Here is a 25,584-nt window from a genome sequence, read left to right as displayed (position 1 = left end):
GCATTACTCACTCTAAACTTTGTGCTTAATTATGTTTCTTAGCAAAGCAGAAACTAGAGGATAGATTAGCAGCTGCAGCAAGAGAGAAGCTTGCACAGGCCTCCAAAGAATCAAAAGAAAAGCAGCTACAGGCAGAGCGCAAAAGGAAAGCTGCGCTGTTCCTGCAGACCTTGAAAAACCCTCTGGCAGAGGCAGAAACTGAGAAAATTGAGGAGAATTCCTTCAGTAATGAGGTAAGTACGAAATAAATTTCTGTTTATGGTAGAGCTAGCAAAAATCTTACCTACAAATTGTGACTCTCATAGTATGTTACAAAATTGAAGAGCTACAGAAGCTTTTCTAAATGGAGAGAAACTTTAATTCTAACCACTGATAATCTTTTTTTAGTTATCTTACAAATGTCTCTCATTTGTCATTAAAAACCTGGTAGAGGAATTATGCACAATTCAGAGGTCAGCCAGTTACAGAAAGGAAAATGAGCTTGTAAGCTTAACTCTAATAGGGGTCAATGAATGAGAATGCTTTCCTTTCAAGAGTATTTGCGTATCTGTTGTGATATTTACTTATTTAATGTGTATTTTGATGTGAGTAGACATCTTCAAGTTTGGAAACAGTTCACAGGCAACTCAGCTTACGTTAACACTTACTTTGCACTGTTCTGCTGTGGTATGTTGTTTGACTTTATTAACTGGTATAAACAGATGAATAGTTAGTAAACCAGTCAGTGTGATTTCTAGTTGAGACATCCATAAGAAAAACCATATATATGAGGCAGAAAGATAGGCTATATAATGGTTGTTCTTTGTCATCTTTGTGTTAGTTGAGTATTTAATGTAAGCTTCTTAAAAGTTTGGAGTGTTAGGATGTTTTCCTCTATTTTTTTAGGTCTAAGTTTAGTATGGGAGTTCCGAAAGATTTTGGTATATTATAAGGGTAGGATTTTTAAGATAAAGCTGAACCTACAGATAGCGGTATAAAATTCAAACAAATACGTGTATGCATGTTATTCAATGCAAAGTCAGTGAAGAGTCAAAACAAACTCAGTGAAATAATTGAGGAGGCTAATTATTCTGCTAGCTGTCTCCCAGAGAACTGGAAGTGTGTGCACACTGAGTATGCCTACTTGCTCATGAAATGACCTGATCCATTGGGTTTGTTCAGCAGGATCTTTGAAGAGTATAAACAAGTGTCTTTGTGTAGCACATCAAATTGGAGTGTTAGTATTCCTGCACTACTTTTGAAGAACAGTTTCTGATAGCTGTGATAGAAATCCTAACCCTCTGCTTCTTTCTAGAAAACTACAAGGAAATAGTCATGTGGCAGAGGCAGACTTTCTGTCTTTCTTCTGCCTTGTAGTTCTCCTGTCCATTTGCACCCATTTTCATTACAATCAACAACAATAGATAATGCTAGGGTAATGTAAGTTTTCAGAAGATATATATAAGAATGATGTATATAAGAAGATGTATATAAGAATTCTAAAGTAACCAGTTCCATTACTTCTTACCAATAGAGATGGTTTGGAGGGTCCTTCCTTTATAAAAGGGTTTAGTTAGAATTTCAAATGTATGTTTAAATGTCACAGAAGTGATCATCTGTTTCAAAATGAAATTGACTTTTGTATAGGAAATGGTAGAACTATCTTAATGAACAGTCAGAGATACCATAATGTCTTTGGAAGTAATATTCCTTCTAAGTGTAGTTAGTTTATTGACACACTTACATACGTTTATATAGATACATGTGGATAGATTTTGCATATAAAAGTTTATTTTGAAACGTGAATGTTTTTCATGTGGTTATTTCTTCATTTGCCATATATATAAAGCTTCCATCCGTGTTTGTTCCAATGAGTGATCTGCCTTTTGCTCTACTTGCCTCGTTTGCCTATTTGTAACAGCCCATTTGAGTCAAGAATTTTATTGGAAAAAGACAAGTGAAATCATATTGTGTATTTGTTAACCTCTGTTTTATATACAGTGAGGATCTAGTAAGCTGCATCATGCTGTCTAAATCAGTTTATATATGAACAGGTAGCACAGGGGTTTTCTAAGCTATTTTCAGTCATGTTTTAGAAAGAGAAATCTATTTAGAAACACTGATTGCAAAAGTAACAAGAGGTAACTACAACGGCTGTAATTAGAAAAAATAAATATGTATATTAAGTCGAGAGAGAGATGTAAAATGAGTTTTGTAGTTTGGTCAATGGAACTAAATGGGGAAATTGCAGAAGACAAATAAAATTAAATATTTAAGTTCACCAAAAATGTCACTTAATCTGTTTCATCTCCTGTTTTGGGGGAAGGAGCAACCAATGAGGAATCCAGGAAACAAAGATTGATATACAGTGGTCATAAACTTAATGTAGTGGAACAAGGGAAGTCCAGGTTAGATATATGGAAGAAGTTTTTCACTGTGAGGGTGGTGGGCACTGGAATGGGTTGCCCAAGGAAGCTGTGAATGCTCCATCCCTGGCAGTGTTCAGGGCCAGGTTGGATGGAGTCTTGGGTGACATGGTCTAGGGTGAGGCGTCCCTGCCCATGGCAGGGGAGTTTTAACTTGATGATTCTAAGGGCCTTTCCAACCCTAACGAATGTGGAATAATGAAGGAGGTGTGTAATAAAGCTTGAATTGGAGCTGAAAATTTCCATGGGAGATGCGTAATTCCCATGACATTGCCCCTGCCTAATAGCTGTGTAAAGACTAGTAATGCTGTTTATGTGTACAGACAGTGTATGTTCGTGCTGAAAACCTGCTTACCACACTATGTAGGAATGCATTAAATGAGCAAAGCTTTTCTGACCTCTGTCAGATTTTCCTGATACCAGGCATTTCTTGAAAGAAATGCTGGTGCTGGGTACACATTATACCTTTGAGCAAAATTGATTCCACTAACTATATGTAAAGACAGTACCACAGACTGTAGTGCTTTTAAGCTTTTTTGGCTTCAGCTGAATCTTAAAAATAGTCAGGTCTACTTTTTCCATAGCTGAATTGCTTCTTCTGTATGGTTTCCTGCTTTTCCTTGAAGTGAAATCAAGCAAGAGGAACAAAAGGTTGAAAAATGAGCTTGAGCAATGGAGCAGCATAACTTTTCACAAATAGTTTCTCACTGTTCTTACTTGCATTGCAATTGTACAGTTTTCTGCGTAGTATTTCCTCAAAACTTGGAAAATGTGGAAAGACTTGGGAAACACATAGCTTAGCTCAGTTTCCAAAAGAGATGCTGTTCCGGTAACATTTTAGCTTGTGAAGTCTGCCCTTTTACAGGATACGGGTAAGCGGTACTTGGGTGGCATCTCACTTCTTGCATTTACATGTATAATTCACATAGACAGTCTTGTAACAAGAGAATCACACCAACTGGGATATCTATCAGGTAGTGTCAGTAAAGGGAAGTTTCAGTCCCTCTGCAGTGAGCATAGGTTCTTTGTCCTACAGCAGCAATCAACCTGTAGTTTTAACAACTGAAGTTGTAGATCTGCAGAGCTGGAGTACACCAGGTTATCTGGAGTGCTGCGTCAAAGTGCCTTCTTATTTTTAAACAGATAAGGTGTTTTCTTAATATGAAATTAAACTCTTATTCCAAAATTATTAAATTTAAAATAAAAAAATAAGATATATGTTTTTACCTATTATATAAGTAGAATAAGGGCTAGTTTTGCACATTCTTATATATATATATACCAAACCTTGATTTAAGTAGACCAGATACTGGGAGATCTCATGTTAAGATGGTATGTTTGGGATTTGAGTTTGTTTTGGGGAGTGGGGTTGTTTGTTAGGTTTTTTCAGCATATCATTGGCTATTGGCATGAGTTGAGTTCTAAATACAAGCATCACGCTTGGTTGTCATCCTAGGTACGGTACACTTGGTATTGTAGGCATGTCACATTTTTGCCACCTTTTTCAGGACTTAAAATGTTGTTTGTCTGCAGATGTGCCAGTTCAGATCTTTTAGTTATCCCCAACCATGTCCATCTGAGCAGTGTTGTTCTTAGGTGCATCTGAGAGAAAAAGGTTGAAAAGAGAAAGGAAAAGAATCTGTTACAGAGCAGTGTTTCTCCATCTGTGCGCAGCCAAGCCTCACAGAAGGAAATTGGCGTGGTTCAATGTCTTGCTGGTGAACACTTAATGTTTTTGTTAACACATCAAGTGCTTGATAATGGTAGCAGGTTATAGGAGTCTCGCAAAGGGAAAATCTAAGCTGCAAAATCATTGCTTCCAGCAAAAAGTTTTGGCAAGTGTCATTTGTGTAGGTGAAGTCTCCTCCCTGCTGCCCCTGTCACAGGAAGGCCTGCAGACATGCATTTTTTGTCAAAGAAGTTGGTCCTCAGTGACCATTAAATGGATTTAATTGATAAAGTGTCTCCCAGAATCTACTGGTGCTGGTAATACCTGCCAGAAATGGGAGAAGGTGCCATCAGTGGTGGCTGGCCAGACAAGGCACAGTCTGTTCAACTTCTTTAGAGAAGCTGTTGTAGTGGCAAGTGTTCTGTAACCATAGTACAGTTCAATTTTTGTCTATAGGGCATGATTTAACTAATAGTGTGTCTGATGGGTTTCTAATACAGGTTATTGTGCTCATCTCTCATATTTTAGCCTGTGTCAGAAATGCTTTAGGAGCGAGGGTACTTTGGTATGCATGTAGAGGACAATTGGTTATACCCAAACTGTTACCTGTATAAACCTTAGTATCCAATTTAAACAAGGAGAGAAATCCTCAATCACAATGCTGCAAGAACAGACAAGCACATGATTTGAAAGTAACTCTTATTTTAATGGCTTGTTCCAAATGTCATCTGCTATTGTGCTTCTGAATATAGCGCAAACCAAAACTTCCCTTATTTTGTCTCTTTCATCTTCCCTCTTCTGAAGTCCTATTTCATTGTTTCTTTAGATGACTTGCCCTTACTTTTGTCCTGTATATAACAAGTTATTTTTCTCTGTGGAAAGCAGTCTGTTTACAAGTGAAATAGAAGTGTGCCATGTTTAAAAATGAGATGCTATTCAAGTTTTGGCAAGCATAACGGGGTTATCAACAGCTATAGGTAGTGTACGGCTTTCATTCTCACAGCTGTAATTGATCCTACTTTTTTAGCAGTGGACTGTAAATATTGCTGCATGCCTCTGGGATAATCATAGAATCATAGAATAGTTAGGGTTGGAAAGGACCTCAAGATCATCTAGTTCCAATCCCCCTGCCATGGGCAGGGACACCTCACGGTAAACTATATCACCCAAGGCTCTGTCCAACCTGGCCTTGAACACTGCCAGGGATGGAGCATTCACAACTTCCCTAGTGCCTCATTCCAGTGCCTCACCACCCTAACAGGAAAGAACTTCCTCCTTATATCCAATCTGAACTTCCCCTGTTTAAGTTTTAACCCATTACCCCTTGTCCTATCACTACAGTCCCTAATGAAGAGTCCCTCCCCAGCATCCCTATAGGCCCCCTTCAGATACTGGAAGGCTGCTATGAGGTCTCCACGCAGCCTTCTCTTCTCCAGGCTGAACAGCCCCAACTTCCTCAGCCTGTCTTCATACAGGAGGTGCTCCAGTCCCCTGATCATCCTTGTGGCCCTTCTCTGGACTTGTTCCAACAGTTCCATGTCCTTTTTATGTTGAGGACACCAGAACTGCACACAATACTCCAGGTGAGGTCTCAGAGAGCAGAGTAGAGGGGCAGGATCACCTCCTTCGACCTGCTGGTCACGCTCCTTTTGATGCAGCCCAGGATATGGTTGGCTTTCTGGGCTGCAAGCGCACGCTGCTGGCTCGTGTTCAGTTTCTCATTGACCAACACCCCCAAGTCCTTCTCTGCAGGGCTGCTCTGAATCTCTTCTATAGTGTATAACAGAATTTCACAATTGCATATTCTGTTAATGTTAATTTGTGAGCAAAATGTAATTGTCTAATGAAAACCATCCACTAAGGATTTAAAGAAAAAAGCTCCTTTAGAATATTTCAGGGCCATTTAGTTTCTATTTTACTTTTTTTAAGGTACAGGTGTCTGTACCATCTGTTTAGCATGGAAGGGTGTGTGTGTGTTCTTAAATTTCCTTTATCTTGCTTTTCAAAAGCAGATAAAAACATGAAACGTCACATACTAATGGGGTGTTTGAGGGGGATAGCTCACTGGCATTCCTCATACTGTAAATACTTTAATATTTAATAGGGAGGAAAAAAGGTAAATGTCAGGAACTGCCATCTTAATTTATATAGATGAGGGTGCTAAGAGTATCCTATACCTTGGTGTTTAGTCTTCAGAGTACTCAAGATACAAAGGTATATGGATCCATACAGCAAACAGATTCACAGGCACTAATTTCTTTACAGTTGGCCCTTCAAAAGCAAGAATGCAGAATTCTCTCTGGTTTTGAAGAATTTACTGTAGTCCCTGTACTGCTAATAGCTGTGTTCCAGTGCATCAGCTAAACCCTGATGTAACTGTTGAGCCTTTGAGTATTGCATTTGTTCTGTAAGAACTTTGTGTATAGGAAACATTTTCATCGCTTCTGTTTAATCACTTTGTGCTGATTTTTGAGGTTAGGACTGACAAACTCTTCTAAAAACAGTAACTGTTTGTTTTCATGCACAGAGCAATCATACATTTCCATTGCTGGTAGAGAATTGCTTATTAATGCTGAGCCAGGGAACACTTCACCATAAGCTTTGGGGAACCTGTGGTAAAAAACTTGCAGTGGTAGAAAAGAATCTGGAGTATTTTCCGGTTTTAGGAAAGTAAAAGAATTGTTGATTAACTCAGTTCTGACATCCTTCACTCTATCCAGTTTTGATCTCACACAGGATTCAAATTTCTGCAAAGTTCAGCTGTTCAGAACAAAAGCAATACTGGCCAGTTGTAGAAGTGTTAGTAATGTTATTGATAATGTTCTTTACCAGTAGATTTTATTTGGACCAGGAACAAAGGTTGTGTTTTGTTCTATTGCAGTAAGTGTCTTTTGGTTCACTTCTAGTGTTGGCTTTGTGTATTGATTAAGTAGTGTAACCCCAGAATAACTAATGTGTTTTCTGGTCTTATGAATACCGTGAATATGCAAATACCTTTTAATGAACTGAAGTGCTCATTTCTGTTCTCATATAGCTATAAATTCATCCTGATAGAGCTCTTTCATAACCCATTCCTGCTAAACAGGCACTGTGGAATCATCTTTGTTTTCCAAAAGGGTATCTCTGAAACATTTTTTATACCAAGTGTTTACTGTAGGAAGCATTATTTTAACGGGGTTTGCTTCAGTCATGCGAACAAAATGCTGGAGAACAACTCTGCCAGTGAAATTGTCTGACAGTGTAGCATTTAATAAGGGCCAAAAAAAATGTGCTGTTACCTAAAATGGACAAAGAAGTGTGATTCAGTAAATGCTAACTGAATGTTTGCAGTGCAACTTCCTAGAAGAGCTCTCAAAATATTTAAATCTCTCATCCCTTGCAATGCATAATAAAATCCAGCAGGTAACCAGAATATTGCCATGCTTTCCAAAAATGTGTCCCTGCTGGCCTGCAGACTTGCAGACCCTGGTCAGGAACACAGTCTTTCTGCCTTTTGGAAATGCTCAGTAATCTCCCAGTATCTCTGCTTGCTTTCATTTTCTTTATTTCTTATTCCCCGCCCCTTCCACCCTGCATTCATGCCTCCAATTGAATTCCCATTCCCTTAGCTTGCCTAGATCAGCTTTCACTAGTAAAACACAAACCACTTGCAGCTCCTTCTGTTTGCCAGAGAGTAAGACAAATTTATTTTTTCCCAAGTATTTGTATTCAGCACTATTATTTATACACCTGGAAATTTCTCTGTGGCTTGGCAACTCCCTGAGGTTAAGTTCTCTCATTGAGCTCTGTGCTGTGCTCTGGTGGTGGATCGTTTTGGTGGCGATTTGGTTTTTGCTTAAAGGCAACCAGAGTTGTCATTGCAGGAATCGGCGCATTTGTTCACAGTTGCAACCTGACAACTCTCACCTGAGCTCCTGGTCTCAGTAGTGTGTTGAGTAGGTTTAGACAGGTAGGTGACTTCCCTGTGTTGTAGTTGTTGTATCTCGCTCCAGAATCTGCATGCTCACCTGGAGATGAAGTTACTTCTGTATGGCTTTCCAAACCTGATTCATTGGTAACCTGAAATAGTGAAGTCTGAATCTACAGCCAGCCAGTCTGCAGCTATACTTTTCTCAGGGGTATCTGGACAGTGCTGTCACTCTTCAGTGTAAGCATCATGAAAGTCAAAGAGGGCCCACGAGTTCAGCATCCAGTGCTTTTGGTGGATACACAGGGGAGCTTAGCACGGTGGGGTCCTTTGTTCTGATTGCTGAGAGAATCTCCGTATGTGAGCTGAAAGTAAACGTGTCACTCATTTATTATTTTCCTTTCTGGCAGTGGTATGATAACTTCTGTTTTATGCAGCCAAATGAACTTGGGCACTGAAAACCGTTGCGTTTTTTTCTTCTCTCTCTTGTTTTCCTCTTAACTTCACTTTGCCTACAGCTATTTTGTTTCAAGCTATTAGGGGTGTCTACTTCAGGGCAAACTGGTCTATTACATATTCAGTAGTGTTCGGAGTGAAGACCAGGATATTGTATAAAGAGGTGAATAACATTGTGAAGGAAGAAAAGTCAGCTGCAGTGGTCCTTAGGAAACTGAAGTTTGAAAATGAGAGGTCTGGATTACACATGGGTTGTGAGGTTAGTGAAACAGGAAACGGGCCTCTATGATCATGCTATGAAGTGTGTATAATCCTTCAAGTAAACTACTTTAGTATAGTGCTTTATTTCTATTTTTGTAAATTTTGTGATAGCAGTTACTGGTTACAGCTCAGAAAAGTGTCCTGGCTCTCTTAACTTGCAGCAAAGGTGGATTTCCAACTAGTCAGATGTGGTCAGTTATTGCCTTGACGTATTCACAGTAAGAGAATGGTAAAAGGAAAGGAAAAGATCACCTGTTTCGAATCTGGTTATTTCAGGTTTTAGTGTATCACTTTTTATTCTGATCACACTACGCATCCTCATATCAAACGGTGAAAGTGTCAGACAGGTGGAGCAGAAACGATGACAGAGAGAAACTGATTTCTCCAGTTGCCTTGAAATGGCAGCTGTGGGAATGACAGGCTTGGAAATGAGCGTATCTGTAGTACCTGACTTGAATTGTTCTAAACAAGGCATTGAGCAGAATCCTCTCCAGTAAAAGCTGATAATTTGAAAATGCTTTGGAGTATGGTATGTTTTGCTTAACTGACTGCAGTCAGAATTACTGAGCATGAATTGTGCATGGACCTGGTTTTGAAATCTTCCCAACCCTTTACATTCAAAATACTTATTTCAGCAAGTGCAGAAGCAGTTCGTATCAACGTGAATTAATTTTGCTGTTTTCCTTGAGCTTGTCATCTAAACAGCACAGTTCAGGCATGTGAGTGACATGAAAACTTAACTTTGAATGTCAGGAGGTTCTGATTGTATCTTCAGGTTTAGCATTTTTAAATAAACAGGATAAATAGATGCAAATGTATCTGATAGTACCCATTTTTAGAATACATTTCTTCCAAAAACTAAAGATGAAAACTTCAGAACTATGTCCTAGTTAAGCTGACAGTCTCAGCATGCATATCCCACTTTGTATATGTATCTTTAGGGAACTGTGTAGGCCTCCATTAAATACTACTAGACGCACATTTTTGAATGCATCAGCCTTATTTACGCATATTTTACGTGATACTGATGCAGCATTGTGAGGTTTTATAGCATCTGTAGGAGGTTAGATTGTTATTGATTTAGCAACTATGTTCTTAAGATGGATGCGTTTCTCACTTTCATGAGTCAAAAAATATAATGTGATAGTTTAGTTATTTTCCTTGCTGTTGTACTCGTTACCCGACATTTCTACCTACCAACTACTACCAAGCAGGATATCTTTCTTTCTTTGCCAGAACATGCATGTATTTGGCATGCACAGGAGTAGATGTAGCCCCTGTATAAAGGACTAGAGATGGTTACGTGTTGTCAACACTTACAGGACTTTCTCAGGTTAAAAATATGTGTGCAGCTTTGAAAACTGAACACTGTTCTTTGTTTTCCTTTGATTTCAGAGTGTCAACAGTATACCATGTCCTGTGACTGCAGTCAGAACATTACCCACCTTCGAAGTTAAACAAGCAGAAAGGCCTTCAAGCAAAAGCAGAGATCTTCCTAGGGATGAAGAAAAAGAAAAGAAAAGGAAAAAACACAAGAAAAGATCTCGGACAAGATCTCGATCACCATTCAAGTATCATTCATCGTCTAAGTCCAGATCTAGATCACATTCAAAAGCAAAGCACTCACTTCCCACTGCCTATAGAACTGTCAGGCATTCAAGGTGGGTTTGGAAACCAAACATATTCTTTCAAGTTCTCTGTGGGCTAACACAATTTTATTTTCACTTCTTCCATTATTTGTGTGTCTTCTTGCCCATTACAAAGGGTCTAGTCACCTTGAAGACAGTATGTAAATATCATCAGATGTGGAAGGTCTTTGAAAATAGTTTTAATGAGATAATGAGTCATTGATTTCTAATTACATAGTGTGAAATTTGTACCAGTAAATGCTTTTTCACTCTGGTCTGTGAAATACCTGGCAATAATGTGTAGGAATGCAATTACAGCATTAAGAGAACTTGCTAATAAGTCTGTGGCTTTTGCTGGAGTAAAGTAACCAGACATTATTAAAGTAAGAAATAGAGGTAGAGAACAGCGTGGTTGAACAGCAAAGCTTGGAAGGAAAGCAAGCATTTGGGCAGCATGTGAAAAATGATGGATGAATGGCTGGAGAGAGATGACAAGAATCCAAGAAGAGTGAAAACAGAGTTTATGAGTAAGGGAGACCGTAGAATGAATGTAGCCCAGTGCAGTTAACTGTATTTAATCTTTATTGAGATTAAATGCACTATAGTAGTTAACCAGCTATAAAACGATATATATTGTGTCACATTAATACTGTTAATTACATCTAAGACATTTGAGTCTAGGCAACTTAGAGTTTATTGTGGGTAAAATTGTCATATCTGAATCCCTGCTATACAGCAATTACTGTGGTCAGTAGGAAGGGCTTATTGTTGAGGTTGTATTCTCTGGATCATGCTACAGAGCAGTGTTGAAGTAACTTGTTCAAATGAGTTGTGTATATAAATATGGCTGCAGTTATATATGCATGTGATGTAGGCAAAATCATACGTTTCTTTATCTTTGTAGCCATGCCTGACATATGCTGCTTCCTGAAAAACAGCTTCTAGCCCTTTATGGTGATGTGACAGAACTTCTCATCTTGTGCATTTTTTGTTTGTTGATGAAGTTTCTAACTACACTAATATGAGTAGGTGTTAATGCATTACAACCCTTTATTTTAAGGTTAAATACAGTACTGTTGCAGAAAACATCTCGGCTGTTTAGAGATTCAGGGAATTAAATGAACATAACTTGGGCTGAAAAGATCAGTTGGGCGTGCCGCTTATTTGACTGCCTTTGACAATAGATTATCATGATGCTCTGTTATAAGGCACATTCCAAAGTACTGTGTCATTCTCTTCTGTGCTTACCACTGTATAAAGGGAATGACACTGAACGAAGCTTTCCTTGTTTAAGTAGTGAATGTAAGTCTTCTCAGAGTTAAGGATTCCTTAGAAAAAAAGTCTCCTCAGGTGAATCACTCATCTTTTCAATTTCCAGTCAAGCCGTATTTTCACTTAATTCTCCCCCATGTCACTTCATCTAAACTATATTGCATATATTTATCCATGATTTTACTAATACATGGTAAAAGTAAAGAGAAGCATCATTCATTGTAATGCAAGAAAACCCCAAATCGAACAGTAATCTTCTGTGGTACCTTGAAAAAGGGAAAGAATCACCTGAGAAGATGCTTATTAATAACTGGGTATCCAGCTCAACAGGATAAAGATAATCCTGCATGTTGCATGAGTCTGCATTGGGCAGTGACCAGATTAATGGGAACTTTTAAGTTCAGATTGATATGTTTTCAGTGACTTCAGGGAGGTAAGATGTATGGTCCTTTAGAAGCCTGAGTATTTCCACCAGCTTGTGTACATTTGGTTCTGCTGGTGAAAAGACAACAGTCTTCTGAAGTCTATCGTGTACACAGTGGATAGTCTCATTATAGATGGGTTTGAGTTTTGGGTTCTTTTGCTGCCCAGCTGGTGAAAAAAGTACACAAAAATCTCCAAGAACAGTTAATCAACTGGAGCTAATTTTCATGTGCCACCTTGAGCGTGCCTTCTAGCACAGGCCAAACAACAGACGTATAAAAGCCTTAACATTGTGAGCACCTGATTAAGCCTGATTGGGTATTTCCTTGAGCAGCTCTTGAATTCTACAACCTGAGAATCCAATAAAGCTTCATGCTGGGTAGCTGTGTTTTGAAATTGCTTCAGAAAAACTCGGCACGTCTTGCACATATTTTGCACATTTTAAAACTTGACAGAAGTTAGACCTGAATGGGAAAGGGCTTTCCATTCAGCCTTTCTGTTCTGTAAGTACTGGTTGAAATGGAGGTGTCTGGAGGGTGTCTCTCCCATTCAGAAACCTGTTGTTTCTGGGAACTTAAGACAGTATCATCAGTGCTGAATGAGTGCCTGTTCCCTTTGAGCTTTTTGCAGGCCATAAGAAATGCAATTAGTGGTAATTATATTAGGTGGGAGACCTGTTAGAAATCTAAATGTACCTTCCTCTCTATAGCATTTCACAAGAACATGGCTAAATCTAAACTTTGACCAAGGAGCTCTTATAGTTCAACTGTAAAGAATATCTTTCTCCTGCAACTGATACTTAATACAGTGACTGTATTGGTTTAATGTAGTCAGTAAAGACAATCAAGTCTAAGGCGGGATGCGTCAAGTGTCTCCTCATCTGGAAGATGTTCTATTTGGCTTCAGCTAGAGTACTGTGTCCAGTTTTGTGCATCCTTTAGAAGGAATTAGACCAGCTGGAGGATGTTTAGAGGGAATCATCAAGAATTGAGAGAATTGAGAGAATTGGAATGACTGTTTGGAAAGACTGAAGGAAGATGAAATAAATCTTCATGTATACCAAAAAAGAGGGAAATGAACGTTCTTCTTCAGTCCTTGGAGTTTGGACAATAAGTAATGGATTTAAATTGCTAACAGACTAGAAAGCTTTTCATAGTGTCTCAGTGGTAAAGGCAGTTAATACAGCTCGGAACACTCCATTGTGGGAAATTTCTGTCTGAAGAATTATAGTTTGGAGAACATTGAATAGTCTTTATTTCTTGAGGTCTTTTCTAGCCCTGACTTTCTAATTAGGGCCCACATGGTCTCACATTGTACAAGAAATGGTGATGATTGAAGGCTTGCTTTATTGAAGGTGTTTGCTACGCCTTAACTTACTCACTGTATTTCTGAAATTAAAGCTCTTGCTCCTGAAACCAGAGAATTTGGAGAGTAATCACGAGTGGGAGGCTGATTCATAACCTAGTTAGATACGGACATGTTTTGTCTCACATGTGTTTAGACAAAAATAATGCCTTGTCTTAGTAATTGCCAGAAAAGGTCAAAGTTGTTGTCTAGCTAGAAGATATGACTGGTTTCCTTTCTTTTTTCTATGTATTTATATATTTAGTGTGGATTCAGAGAAAATTATTTCCATGGATTGTCTTGTCTCGCTCAAAACATGACGCCTTTCACATTTCTTTCCTCTTCAGTTTCCCCAGTGCTTCACCTAAACCAGTATCTTTTTCCCTAGATTCCCAAAAACGTTGGATGTTACAGCTTACTATTGAATGGTTATGTAAAAGGACATACCTTCCTGGGATAAAGTGTAAACTATTTGTAGAGGTCTATATGTTCATCCGGTATTAAATGAATGGTGATAAGAGATAGTCTTCATTGTGTGGATATTGATGCTAAATAATACTGGAACACCCTCTTTTGAGTAACTGCTTTATTTGAGTATCTTAGTCTCATGTTGTATGTTTGAGATTTTATTGCCTTATTTTATTCTGTTCAAAATGTATATTCTAACCTATGAATCTCAGTATAAAGTGATTAATGCTGCTTTATTTTACCTCAGGAGTGGACTGAAATAAAAAAAAAAGGATTTTCCATTTCTGTGGTAATTACTGCTCCAGTTCCTGGAAATAAATAAACACAGGATCTTTTTTTTTTAATAAACTTTCATAACTTTATTAGAGAGTAGCTTATTAGGTTTGAAGTACCTGCACAGTGAAGATAAGTATTTCGCATTGGAAGTTATTTAAACTATTAGATTTGAATGAACTGTGACAGCCAAAAGAGGAGTTATGTTTATTTAATAATTTTTCATTAGACTATCTTATATTTAGATTATAATGAATTATCTCTAAATTGTAATAATGACTACTCAACGCATACCCTGTATTTGGGGAACTGTCTTGAAGCCTTAGATTTTGTGAGGTTTCCATATAAACATTAGTAGAGCTTCTCTTTTAAAAGACTTTTGAGTAATTACTATTTAATGGTATAAATTCCCTCAAAAAGTAAGATTAAAAAGCACCTTTACCATATAACTTATCATGACAAGTTAACAGAGAATGAGAAGTGGGAAGTGAAGATAAATGTAGAAATTTGCAATAACTTTCTTTGCTCTCTATTTAGGGGCTGTTCAGTATACTTTTCAAGCTCTTCATTTTTGGACTGTGTATCCTAATACTGTCTTTTCTCCAAAATGCTTATTTTGCATAGAAATCCTGCAGATGAACGTTGCAATATACTTGTCTATATACCATTTTATACAGTTTATCACTTGTTTTTGCATTGTTAGAGGTCTAGAGGCTCCGCTTCATTTAAAAATAGTCTTTTGTGGTAAGATGCAATATTTGTACTGTTGCATTTTCTTTTTAAATTCTTTCTAATGCCTTTTCAGCTCTATTGTAGAAAAATTCTGTTCCAATAACATGAAGTTGATTCAAAGCATGTTTCTGGGTAGCACAACCAAACCTGTTTTGCAGCAACAAGTTTAAAACACTGCAGCTACATAAGGAACCTAGATAAATTGTCTTAATTGCGGCATGTGGTGTGCTAACAGCATTTCTCTTTATATCTGCATGTTATTTGCCTGGAACAAAGTTTCTATACCAAAGTTAGTCCCATCCAGCACCTAGTATTGTGCAGTTTGAATTCTAGACCAACTTGACAGATTAAAGCTTAACAAAAGTCATGGAAACAGTAAACCATGCCCAGAAGTGCTGTAAGGTGTTGCAGCGTGGATTGCTGTGGAGCTGTTAGTCTCAAAGAGATAATTAGTTATTACAAATAAGTACTCAGCGTCAAAGATGGGGCACATTTGTTAAATCTGATTGGAAAGCAAGCAGTCTTTGGAACCTTTCGGTCACCTCTAGTAAATGTTTTACCAGTATCTTTGTTCCTAATTGATTTCAAAGCACCACTAAAAAGTTTGTGAAATGCACCTGAGAGTGATGCTCTTGGTGTAGGTTGTCAGTCACTGGAGTCTTCAGTAATGATATTCTGGCTGAGAAGTGAGGTTTCACAGTTGGCTGGCAGTAAATGCAAAGAATTATGATATTCATCTGAACTACAAGTAGATCTTTGTGCTACATGATCTAAGCTAATTATGTATTTGTGTGAGTATGATTTGTGTATGTAAGAGGAGTGGAGGGGAAGCAGAGGTACTCGTTACGTAGTGATTTAATTAAATGAAACTTGATAGAGACAGAACATTTAAACTTCTCTTTGATACTGTTTTTTAGTTTACACTGTCTAGTACTACAGGAGTACTAAGCCACAGAATTTATCCAGTCAGTGAGTTATAAGCAGTACTTAGTAGTTGCATACTTTATTAACTGGTTACTGTTCAGTAGGTTTGGATAGAGTACAAGTGTGTGTGTGTGTTTGTGTGCTACTTTTTGCCTCAATGTTAGGTGTTTAAGAGACTTGGAAGTACTTGCGGTTTGTAAAAGAAAAAAAAAGGTTGTTTGGGTTTTTTTCTCCTTCCAAGCTGATTTTGTCATTGCTGAGGCAGTGTCCATTAACGTAGTTTAATTCCTGTTTTGTAATGAGACATGCCAAGCTTTGTAGCCCCTTGAACTGTTGGGACCCTACTAAACAGAAGTGATACTGGCTTTAAAAGGAATAGAGTGCCTTTTGAAATAACAGTCTAATGAAAGCAATAACTGATGTATTGCGGTAAAATTGTTAAGCTGCTTTTAATTGTTTGAACCTAATGGCCACAGTTCTTAACATTTGGTGATGTTGTAGAACCACAAACTTCAGTTCATGAAAATGAAGCTAATGACTTTTTCTTTCTGATTGGACTTTTTTTTAGGCTGGTCCATATAGGCATGTTTCACTAACGTTCAGCTTTTGGTTAAGGGACCGAGCCTTTTCAGGAGTCTAGTTAATACCAAAACTAGGATATTTTATTCTCAATGTGAAGTGTGTGCCTCCGTATCACAGACTCACAGCATCCACAGGGACACTGAGCATGGAGCCGACTCTGAGCAGCTCATCAGTGGCAGCAGCAACAGAGCGGGAAAATTATCAGGCAACTTCGACAGCGAAAAGATTTGACTGCTGGAGCTCTTTTGAGGGAAATCCTGGTAAAATGTCAAGGTGTCTGACTGACCCCAAACTTTATCATCTGTTGGTTTTTTCCTTTTTAATTCTTCTGAATGGCCTGGTAAAGATCAGATTTCTAAGTGACAAAGCAGTTAATTTGCAACACTTTAACTGTCATTGTGATTAATTTTTTTCATTTTCAGTTGATCTCTTTTGTTGTAGGTGTAAGAGAAATGGTTCAGGAGTGTGTGTATGTATATATGTTATATATATGGTGTGGGTCTGCAAAAGAGCAGTGATTTCACAAATGACTTATCTTTTAGTCATCACAGCAAATTAGGTATTTTCGAGAACATCAGTGCTTGTATACATGGAATGACATGCCTATAGTAAATAAAAAAGAAAGACTTTAAGCAAATAGAAGTAAAATTATTAGAACTATATATTTTAGTGAGAACAAGACTAACTGTTACTGTCAGGAATTTGGGGGTAGATTTGGGGTTGGTTTGGGATTTTTTTTCTTTTATTCTAAGCTGGGTCCCTGAGTCACCCTCTTTATGATCTCCCCTTCCCCTGCATCTGTCCGGACTTTTCTCACTCCATTTATTTTGTTAAGAAATACTTGGATTTTACTTGCACATCCACTTAATACCAAATCATAGAGAAAAGGAGTTAAGCGCTTAAGTTGATCTCTGATCTTAACTGGGCATGCTTTATTCTTTCCTCTCTTGATCTCTTTTTCTCACTTTTCTAGGAAAAGTATTTCAAGTCAAATTGCTAGTGCCAAACAACACTGATCATGGGTTGTTGGTCACTTGCACAAGTGAAAATACTGGCTGTGCTAGGATCATTCTGCAGCATCTGGGATAAAATTTCCTGGACTTGTCAGTGATGGAGATGTGCCAAAAACAAAAACTTGTATTTATCTTAGTGATGCAGCAGTTCTAAAAACATACCACTAATTTGAGAAGACAGGGTCAGGCCTGACAGTCTCAGGCTTTGAGCCAAATTGGTCTTCTGCATACCAATGTTAACAAATTCTGTTGCCACAAAAGGTGACAGGGCTAAAGTAAAACCTTTCCACCTACTACTGCAGAAGTTGACATAAAATAGCAAAATATAAATGTTTTTGCTATAGCAAAAAATGAACGGTTCCCCGCCTGTTGGGAGTGAAAAGCAATGGATAACTACATCCTAAATGCCTTGAACGGGTAAGAAATTTTTATGCAGCTGACAAGTCTTGGACACTAAATACCCCATGTTGATGTAAAATAGGTATTTGAAAGGTGTTCTATTTGCAATTGCTGACAGCACAATTCCACTGAAATAAAAGTAGTGAAAGAAGTAGCAAAAAGCAAACTTATGTATTCTTTTTTCCTGCTCAGGTCGCGATCAAGGTCACCTAGGAGAAGGGCTCACACACCAGAAAGGCGGAGAGATGAAAGAAGCGTTCCAACAGCTTATCGCATTAGTAACAGTCCTGGAAATAGTAGGAAACGCCCACGTTCCAAGTAAGTATACCTGCTCCTGGAAAAGGTTACGTCCTGGCATCATAAGGACCATACACATTGCCTGATGTGTTGTAACCTCTCTGGGTAGAACTTCACATTTCCTTATGTTCTGGGCTTTATTCTAATAAACAGATATTTCTGGGGAGAAAAAAAAATAATAGAAACTCTCATTGTCCTTCTCGAATTCTTGCATATATTTAAACACTAAATGTACAACCCAACCAGTGAACTTTAATATGCTACTGTCTCCTAGCTGTGAGAGTTCATCTTTTATTTGGATTCTTGTATTTCCCTCTTTTTGAGTTATTTTCATATGCTCTGCCTGTGTGAACCAAATGGCCTCTGCAGAGAGGTCATATAGTGGTTTTATGTTATTCCTACTGGCATTGCTTGACATCTCGTCATACCTGCACAAATAAGGGGAAACTCCAGTTTAGCAAACAGTATGCTTTACATTTAGCAATTATTTTACTAACAAAGTGGAATGTGAAACATGAATCAAGAGGTGTCTTCTTGAGAGCACCTTGCATATGGTATCTCTGAACCTATTGTAATCAAAATGGCATACCAAATATTATTTAAGCTAACCAGTTGCAGAAGGAAAGTGTGTGCCCAGAAGGCTCTGAAATGTTTTGTGTCTCTACTATTTTGTGGCATGTTACACCTTCAACATGCAAGGAAGTGAAAATTTTTCATGCTTGTATATGTCCACCTAAAGTGTACACAAACCCCAGCACGCTGAATTACTAAACTGAGCATACCAATTTTTTCTTCTAATTGGCGAAGATTAAGTCTTAACCTGTTTCTCCCTATTTCCTGTGGAATAAGAAGCAAACACTTCCAACCTTACAATTATTTTAAAATGTCTATTGTTTCCTGAGGTAACTTTCCATGTCTTGACAGTTTCTAATTAATTGATGCATGGTATGCATAATTGAGAGCTTCATCAGTATACTTCAACTGATTCCGTTTTTCACATTCATCAACTAGAGATAATAAAGGCTTCTGTGGAATTCAGCATGCAGATTTGGTTAAGCAGAAAATATATGGAGGTTTAAAATGTTTTCCTATAAACACACACAGGAATTTTTTCCCAGCCCTGTGCTATTTTCAGTGCAGTGTTGGTGTTTCTGCTGCTTGACCATTGAGCATCTTAAGCTATAAATTATCTTTACAGTTATGCCACTAATGATAAATTATGATGGTAATTGTGAAACAAACTGGATTCCTCCTTAAACAATATTTGTATAAAGTGGAAATTGTTTGTATAGGTGGAAAGCTTGTATAAGTTTATGGAAGTGGAAATGGTAAACTTCTGTTAGGCCTACACTTCACAACAAAATATGACAGTAAGTGCAAAAAATCATGGACTGAAGAAAGAATATTGTAGTTACACATGGATGAGAATATTTTGCAGCTCTGACTTCAGAAAACCTACTGTTTTAGCCCTCTTATGACTGACATGTTAATTTTTTTTGTGCAAAAACGTGGTGGACTTGTTCAGTTATGGAACAGATTCTTCACAATGGTGTGATGGAAGCAGAGGTTGGGTTCGAGGTCTGTTAGAAGCTAATTGGTTTATTTGAGCTTTCTATGAGTGAATAGTGTATATTTTGCCTAGTAGGTGAGAGCAGATTTCAGTTTTACATGGCAGCAGTCAGCTGAGTGGGTTTTATTAACCATCATTACACTAAGTAGTAGGCAAGCTTTAGAATCCGGTACTGTCAAGAGGACTGAAAGTTAGAATTCCTGAATACTGCAATGTTATAAGTTTGCTTGGGACATTAATCTGATGTCAGTCATGGTGCTGAATAGCTAGCATTGCTTGTAAACCCTTAGGTATGTTTCCAGAAGGAAATATGTAAGAACTAGGAAGCTATGCTTTGTCTTGTTTGGGAATTACTGGCTCACTGCTTGTAGAGTGAGGTGTGCTTCAGAATAAATACAATTGTCTTTTGTTCTGCTTATCCTGTACCTCAGTTGCTATCACAGTCACTTTAAAAAGAAGTCCAGTGTAAATGAGTGTTTTAATCTGACTGCAGTGAATTACTTTCCACAGGGAATATGCACAGTTCTTTCATGCTAGCTTTTGTACCTAGAAAGATATTTAAAAGATAAGCCTGATTTTAGCAAATGGGATGTTCTAAAAATAGAAAAATGGGTGGACACATTCATTCAGCTGTTACCACATTTGTTCTTCATAATCTGAGATGAAAAATACTGAAAAAGGCAACTGTAAAATATTCTTGCATGATGCATGTTTGAGATTTTCAAGAGTTAATTATGAAATATGTTCACAGCTTGATTACATTGTAATGTTTTAAGAACTGGACAATTACAGTATGTAATCTGCTTGCCAAGGAAAAACTGACTTTGTAACTGATGTTTTTTGTATAGTTGTAAAAATGTTGAGGCCAGTGGAGCTGTGGGGTTTTTCTTTTGCCACTTAATGATTATTTTTGCAAGAAAAGTTTAAGGAGGTTTTTCAATTATAGGTCTTGAACATTTAATACTATATAAAGACCAGATTTTTGTATGATAAATTCTAAGCATCAGAGGTGTTGAATATTGATACGGGAATTTAATGTTACAGTGTAGCTGCTTTTAAAGTAGCAAATTCCAAATAAAATCAAAATAAAGGAAGCAATAATGTGATGCTTAAAAGATGGCTCAGAGTTTTACCGTCTTTTAAGAGGTTCTAGAAGCTTCAGCATTTTTCTGAAGAGACTTCTAGCAGTACATGCTAGAGAGATATATCTACAATGAGGTGTTGCCTAACTCTAATTAAGTCATTACTCCAGTAGTTCTAATTACAGTAATATCAATATTGGTGTGTAAATCAGATGGCTGTAAATTCATAACCATGTATAAAGATTTTGATAGTTCTGTCTCTAGTATATTACTAATTGAGTTCTCTTTGAGCTTAATACTGCATGTGAAGAGGCTACCTCTGTTTTCCTCTTCTATCAATAATGAAAACATCAGATACCCATAAGCCCTTTGTTACAGCTCTCATCATGACAAACATCTGTCTACTTTCGAGTTCATAAACTGTTTGCACTTAAGACGTGTTGCTAGGTCCAGGTTTGTTTGAGTGGCATACAATACCTTGTTTTTAATTTTGAGCCTGCCATTGGCTACATTAGATTGGATCACAAGGAGGCCATTTCTTTTAACAAACAAACCATGGATTTGCCTTGTATAACTTTTGCATGGTTATGATTCCATGGTTTAGCTCATTTATGAGCTAGGAAAATCATAAGGGATATAAATTCTTACATTACTCATTATATTTTAAGTGTCTGATGTTGTTTGGAAAAGAAATTCCCTCTAGCAAAGTTATTCTGCAAATCTCCAATGAAACATTTTTCATTGTCATCCTTCAAATTGTCAAATACTGTCCAGTAATTCCTGTGTATCCATGAAGCACCATTCCAAGTGAGAGCCTGAGGTGTTAGTAGTTGCCTAATGTAATATGTTAAAAAGAGCTTCTGAGAGAGTATTTTGCACAACCATAGAAGTATTGGGGTAAAACTAATGCTTGCTGAATGCATGAGAAGTATTGTGTGGAAAAGGGCTAGGTAAGCTTTTAGAAGGGCGACAAGTGACTTCAATTGGGCAAGTGTACTATTGCTAAAATATCCTTCAATAGAATATTTTCTTCTTGCAGAAGTCCCCATGAAAAGAAGAAGAAGAGGCGGTCTAGATCACGTACCAAGTCCAAAGCTAGGTCTCCTTCACCATCCATGTCACCAGGCAAACCATCCACACACAAAAATTCTGTACATTCAACTAGTGTCTCTCCTGTGGAGAGCAGGGAATCCAGCCAGGAACGCTCCAGGTAATATACTCCTCAACTGTATTACAGCAATGCTGATATTTCTTTTCTGTGTCTTTTGATCTAACATGGTGAGGAGCTTTGTCTGTGTGTAATGTATGCCTATTAAAAGTGGAAGACTCTGGGAGGACAGCACTATGTGCATCAGTCTAATGAAGACATTGGATTTCTGTTGCTTACTAGAGTAAATGCTCTACATACTCTTACAGTAAAACTGGTGCATAAAATTGTGCAACTGAATTCCAAGTTAGAAATTGGGATTGGAGAAGTAGAGTTTTAATGGAATTGTGATGTCTGTGCGAGATTCATAATTAGATTATTCTTACACAATATGGAACAGTCGTGTTAAATTCCTAGGCTGTTACCCAGACTTCTCTGCATCAGTTGTGTGAGTGGCTTTTCTGACCGTGGCTTGTCATGGCTTCTAGTTGAATGGGAGAACTGTTGACTTATGAGATACTTGTATGAAGTGTCTCTCGTATAAAAATCATGAGTAAAATGTATTTTTTAAATGTTTACTATGAATTCTTAATTCTAATTTTACTTTATTTTTAGGGGAGTTTCTCAGGAAAAAGATGGCCAAATCTCTTCAGCAATTGTGTCTTCAGTGCAGAGTAAAATCACTCAGGTACAAATAAAAAATTCAGAGTATGTTACCTAATTAAGTGTGTCCATCATGTTGTTTTCTTACTACCTTCTACCATTCCGAGCTTTGCATGTGATGTAGAGACATGTTCATTGTCATTCTTAATCTGTTTGCTTATGGGAAGAACAATTTTGTTGCTTCTGTAGCTGCTGTCCTTTCAAATTTAATCAAGCCTCTGAAGACCAAGCTTAATTCATTATGCCACAGTATATCCACTGTTATGAAAGTCGCATTATGCTACAATACCCCATCTTACCATGTAGGGCTCTTAACAAGTTTCATGGAAGAAGGAAGGAAGGAGGAATAACTTGGCAAAGGCTACGTTTAAGCAGCATCTTCAACTCACTTATCTCACCCTTGTTGCTGTTTATGTCTCTGAACAATTGTTATGATTTTGTTGATATATTCAAGTTTGCTGTGAATCATGGCATAATAAGTAAGTGCCTGTATATGCTGTATAGCAATCTAAGTGCATTCAGCTCATTCAGCTTCCCTAATGCAGTTTTAAGATACCCAGCCTCCGTCAAAAGAATTCCATTCCTATTTTAAAAGCTACCACATGGTACCACTCTTTAAAATTTTTAATTTCACTCATCCTCTTAGAGCCTTCATGCATATATTTAACTTTTTTTCAATAGAGTATGCCAAGTTTAGAGGCGGAAAGCTCTTAATTAAGCTTTGGAAACTTTACAATATCAAATCAAGAAATGTTTTTTATATTCTTATTTTTTCCAATGGATAGATTATTCTTTAAATAAAATAATATTGTTCAAGCTTTTAGTTCCACTAGTGAACTAAACTGGTAGACTAGTATCTTATATACCGTATTTGATCCATTTTTTTTAATGAGAAACCCAAACCAAGCATATTCAGGAAGATAGAAAAATACCAAGTATAGGCAATAGAGAAAGAAAATGAAGTACTAATTCCAGAGCACTTCTTAGGCTACCAAACGAATTCATGGGAATTCTTGCTGTGAGAAGTGGGATATGAACTACTTTATGGTCTTCAAAGTAGAGTAAACACTTCACCCTTTAAAAATATATACCTTTCAGACAAAGGTAACTGATTCATGCATTTCTTGGATTAAATAGTGCTTATGGCATAGCATTTCCTAGTTCGATATTAGTTGGCTTGCTTGAAGTACAGCTGTAAGAGGAGGAAAGATTACGATATTAAAATGCAGTTCTTAGTTACTACTTGCAAAAAGTAAGAAGAATGACATTCTTGTGAATCTGCAAGATATTTTCCAACATAGAGTAGTTAAGCATCTTTTTATCTTTAAGGGCCCAAACAAATGCAATTTACCTAATCATTACTAAGATCATTTTGCTGTCAGTGTGCTGGCTGACCATAATCAATTTAGTATCTATTTTTCATTCAGATCCTTCTATCTGTAAAGTGGAATAATGATGCTGAATTCCCCTATGAAGACTTTTGAGAGCTTTAAATGCTTTAAAGGACCTAAGGATTCTAATTCTTTCATACTGCATTTGTGAAGAAATGTTTTAAGTAACTTTAATTCATTACCAATACACTTCATTTTGTGATCGTTTTCTGCAGCCCAATTATTCGGTGCCATTTACATGAAATTTCATTTCCTTTTGTAATGCTGTTTCCACTGGATACGCAGACAAGACTGAGACTTGCTATTTGGTTTCACAGCAGACTTGATATTTCAGTCAGTCTGTCAAATGCAAAAATACTGCTGCTATGTAAATTTTTTATGCAGGTTTGCAAAACAAACAGTAAAAAGCTTTCTGTTACAGAGTAATTGTTAGCACTCTCTTCTTACTGGCTCTTTCTCCTTTTCTTTAAACCTTAGTAGCTGTGTGTTCACTACAGGTTTTGCAAAGATACAGTCATAGTTTCCTTCCATTTCTGTGTTTCATTGTAGGGGAACTGCTCTAAATATTTATGTAGAGCACTTTGTAGCATCGTAGTAAACCCAGACTTCAGTTGCTGGCATAGGAACTTTTCTCTGATTATTTCACTGATTCAGCCTAGGAGCCGTTAATATCTGATGATCATGACTTTAACTGTTCTATGTTAGAATATGGAGTGTAAGCTAACCTTTTCATTCATGTTTTTTGCTATCACATGCTTTAGCTCTGTTTGAAGCTCAGACATGTCTGATCATTTTCCTTTTATTTTCTACAGGATCTTATGGCCAAAGTGAGAGCAATGCTTGCAGCTTCCAAAAACATACAAACTAGTGCCTCCTGAGACCTGTTGAACTGACCATTAAAGAATTGTTTGAAAAACAATATTGAAAAAACTGCCTCATCTCAAATGTACACCTGAGCTTAGCTCACTCGGTTCACAACTCGTCTACTATTACCAGAACTTGGGGAGCTAAAACCTATCTTTCTGTACAGACGCGTCTCCTTGAAATTTCATTAAACTTTTTCAGCCAGAATATCTTTGGGAAGTTTTTGGTTTTTGTAAATTGATTTTTTGACTAATTCTTCAGTAACATTTTATGATCAGCAGTCTATATGTGTATATTTGTAAATACCATGTTTCTGTGAAAGAAGTATTACACAATAATAAAGAAGGAAACCTCTTTCATTAGCTAGAGTTTTTGTGGAGTCCTTAACTGTTTGCAGTTGACTTCTGTTACAAATGAATTTCCTTCAGTAATTTCTGCTTTTTAAAGTAACAGCTGGTCTAGCCTGCTTGACCAAATACTTTTCATCTTCCTTCATGCTTGGAATGATCTTAAGAAAAATGCTTTGTTTGCTTGGATATTAGTAGTGGATAGTTTGGGGACAAGGGACATGATTTTCTGTGCATCATTTAGAAAGATCTCTGAGCCCCTGTTTCAGGAGTTGATCCTTTGAAGCCAGTCACTAATGGTCAGTGGCCTGTTTGTCTTAATGTGCCTTATTCTCCCTAGTTAGCTACAGAAAAGACAATATATTTTGTGGTCATTTAATGACATACTTTACAGAAATCCGGCATTCTTCTTGTTTAACATCTTTCATACAGTTGAGAAAGATGTTTACTAGCTTATGCTTTACTGA

The 25,584-nt window shown here is 37.3% G+C and overlaps 1 protein-coding gene across 5 annotated transcripts in view; it reads left to right on the top strand.

The window, feature by feature from the left end:
• SFSWAP (splicing factor SWAP) overlaps positions 1 to 25,132 on the top strand; it is a 47,389-nt gene extending 22,257 nt beyond the window's left edge. For 3 of the 5 annotated variants that reach the window (XM_057415009.1, XM_057415012.1, XM_057415014.1), the window contains exons 13-19: positions 43 to 233; positions 10,094 to 10,359; positions 16,462 to 16,617; positions 17,949 to 18,074; positions 21,745 to 21,915; positions 22,468 to 22,540; positions 24,719 to 25,132. In XM_057415009.1, the coding sequence (XP_057270992.1) occupies positions 43 to 233; positions 10,094 to 10,359; positions 16,462 to 16,617; positions 17,949 to 18,074; positions 21,745 to 21,915; positions 22,468 to 22,540; positions 24,719 to 24,784 (1,049 nt within the window). In that variant the 3' untranslated portion in view covers positions 24,785 to 25,132. The remainder of the gene's footprint in view (positions 1 to 42; positions 234 to 10,093; positions 10,360 to 16,461; positions 16,618 to 17,948; positions 18,075 to 21,744; positions 21,916 to 22,467; positions 22,541 to 24,718) is intronic. The other 2 variants (XM_057415010.1, XM_057415011.1) reach the window with 2 other exon arrangements.
• Positions 25,133 to 25,584: the final 452 nt, after the last annotated feature.

Source organism: Pezoporus wallicus, unplaced genomic scaffold (assembly GCF_028554395.1).
Source record: "Pezoporus wallicus isolate ANWC-B61680 ecotype Strahan unplaced genomic scaffold, APGP_CSIRO_Pwel_v1 contig_8047, whole genome shotgun sequence".
Taxonomy (NCBI): Eukaryota; Metazoa; Chordata; class Aves; order Psittaciformes; family Psittacidae; genus Pezoporus; species Pezoporus wallicus.
The sequence above is the reverse complement of the archived record's forward strand: the minus strand, read 5'-3'. Positions and strand labels throughout refer to the sequence as shown.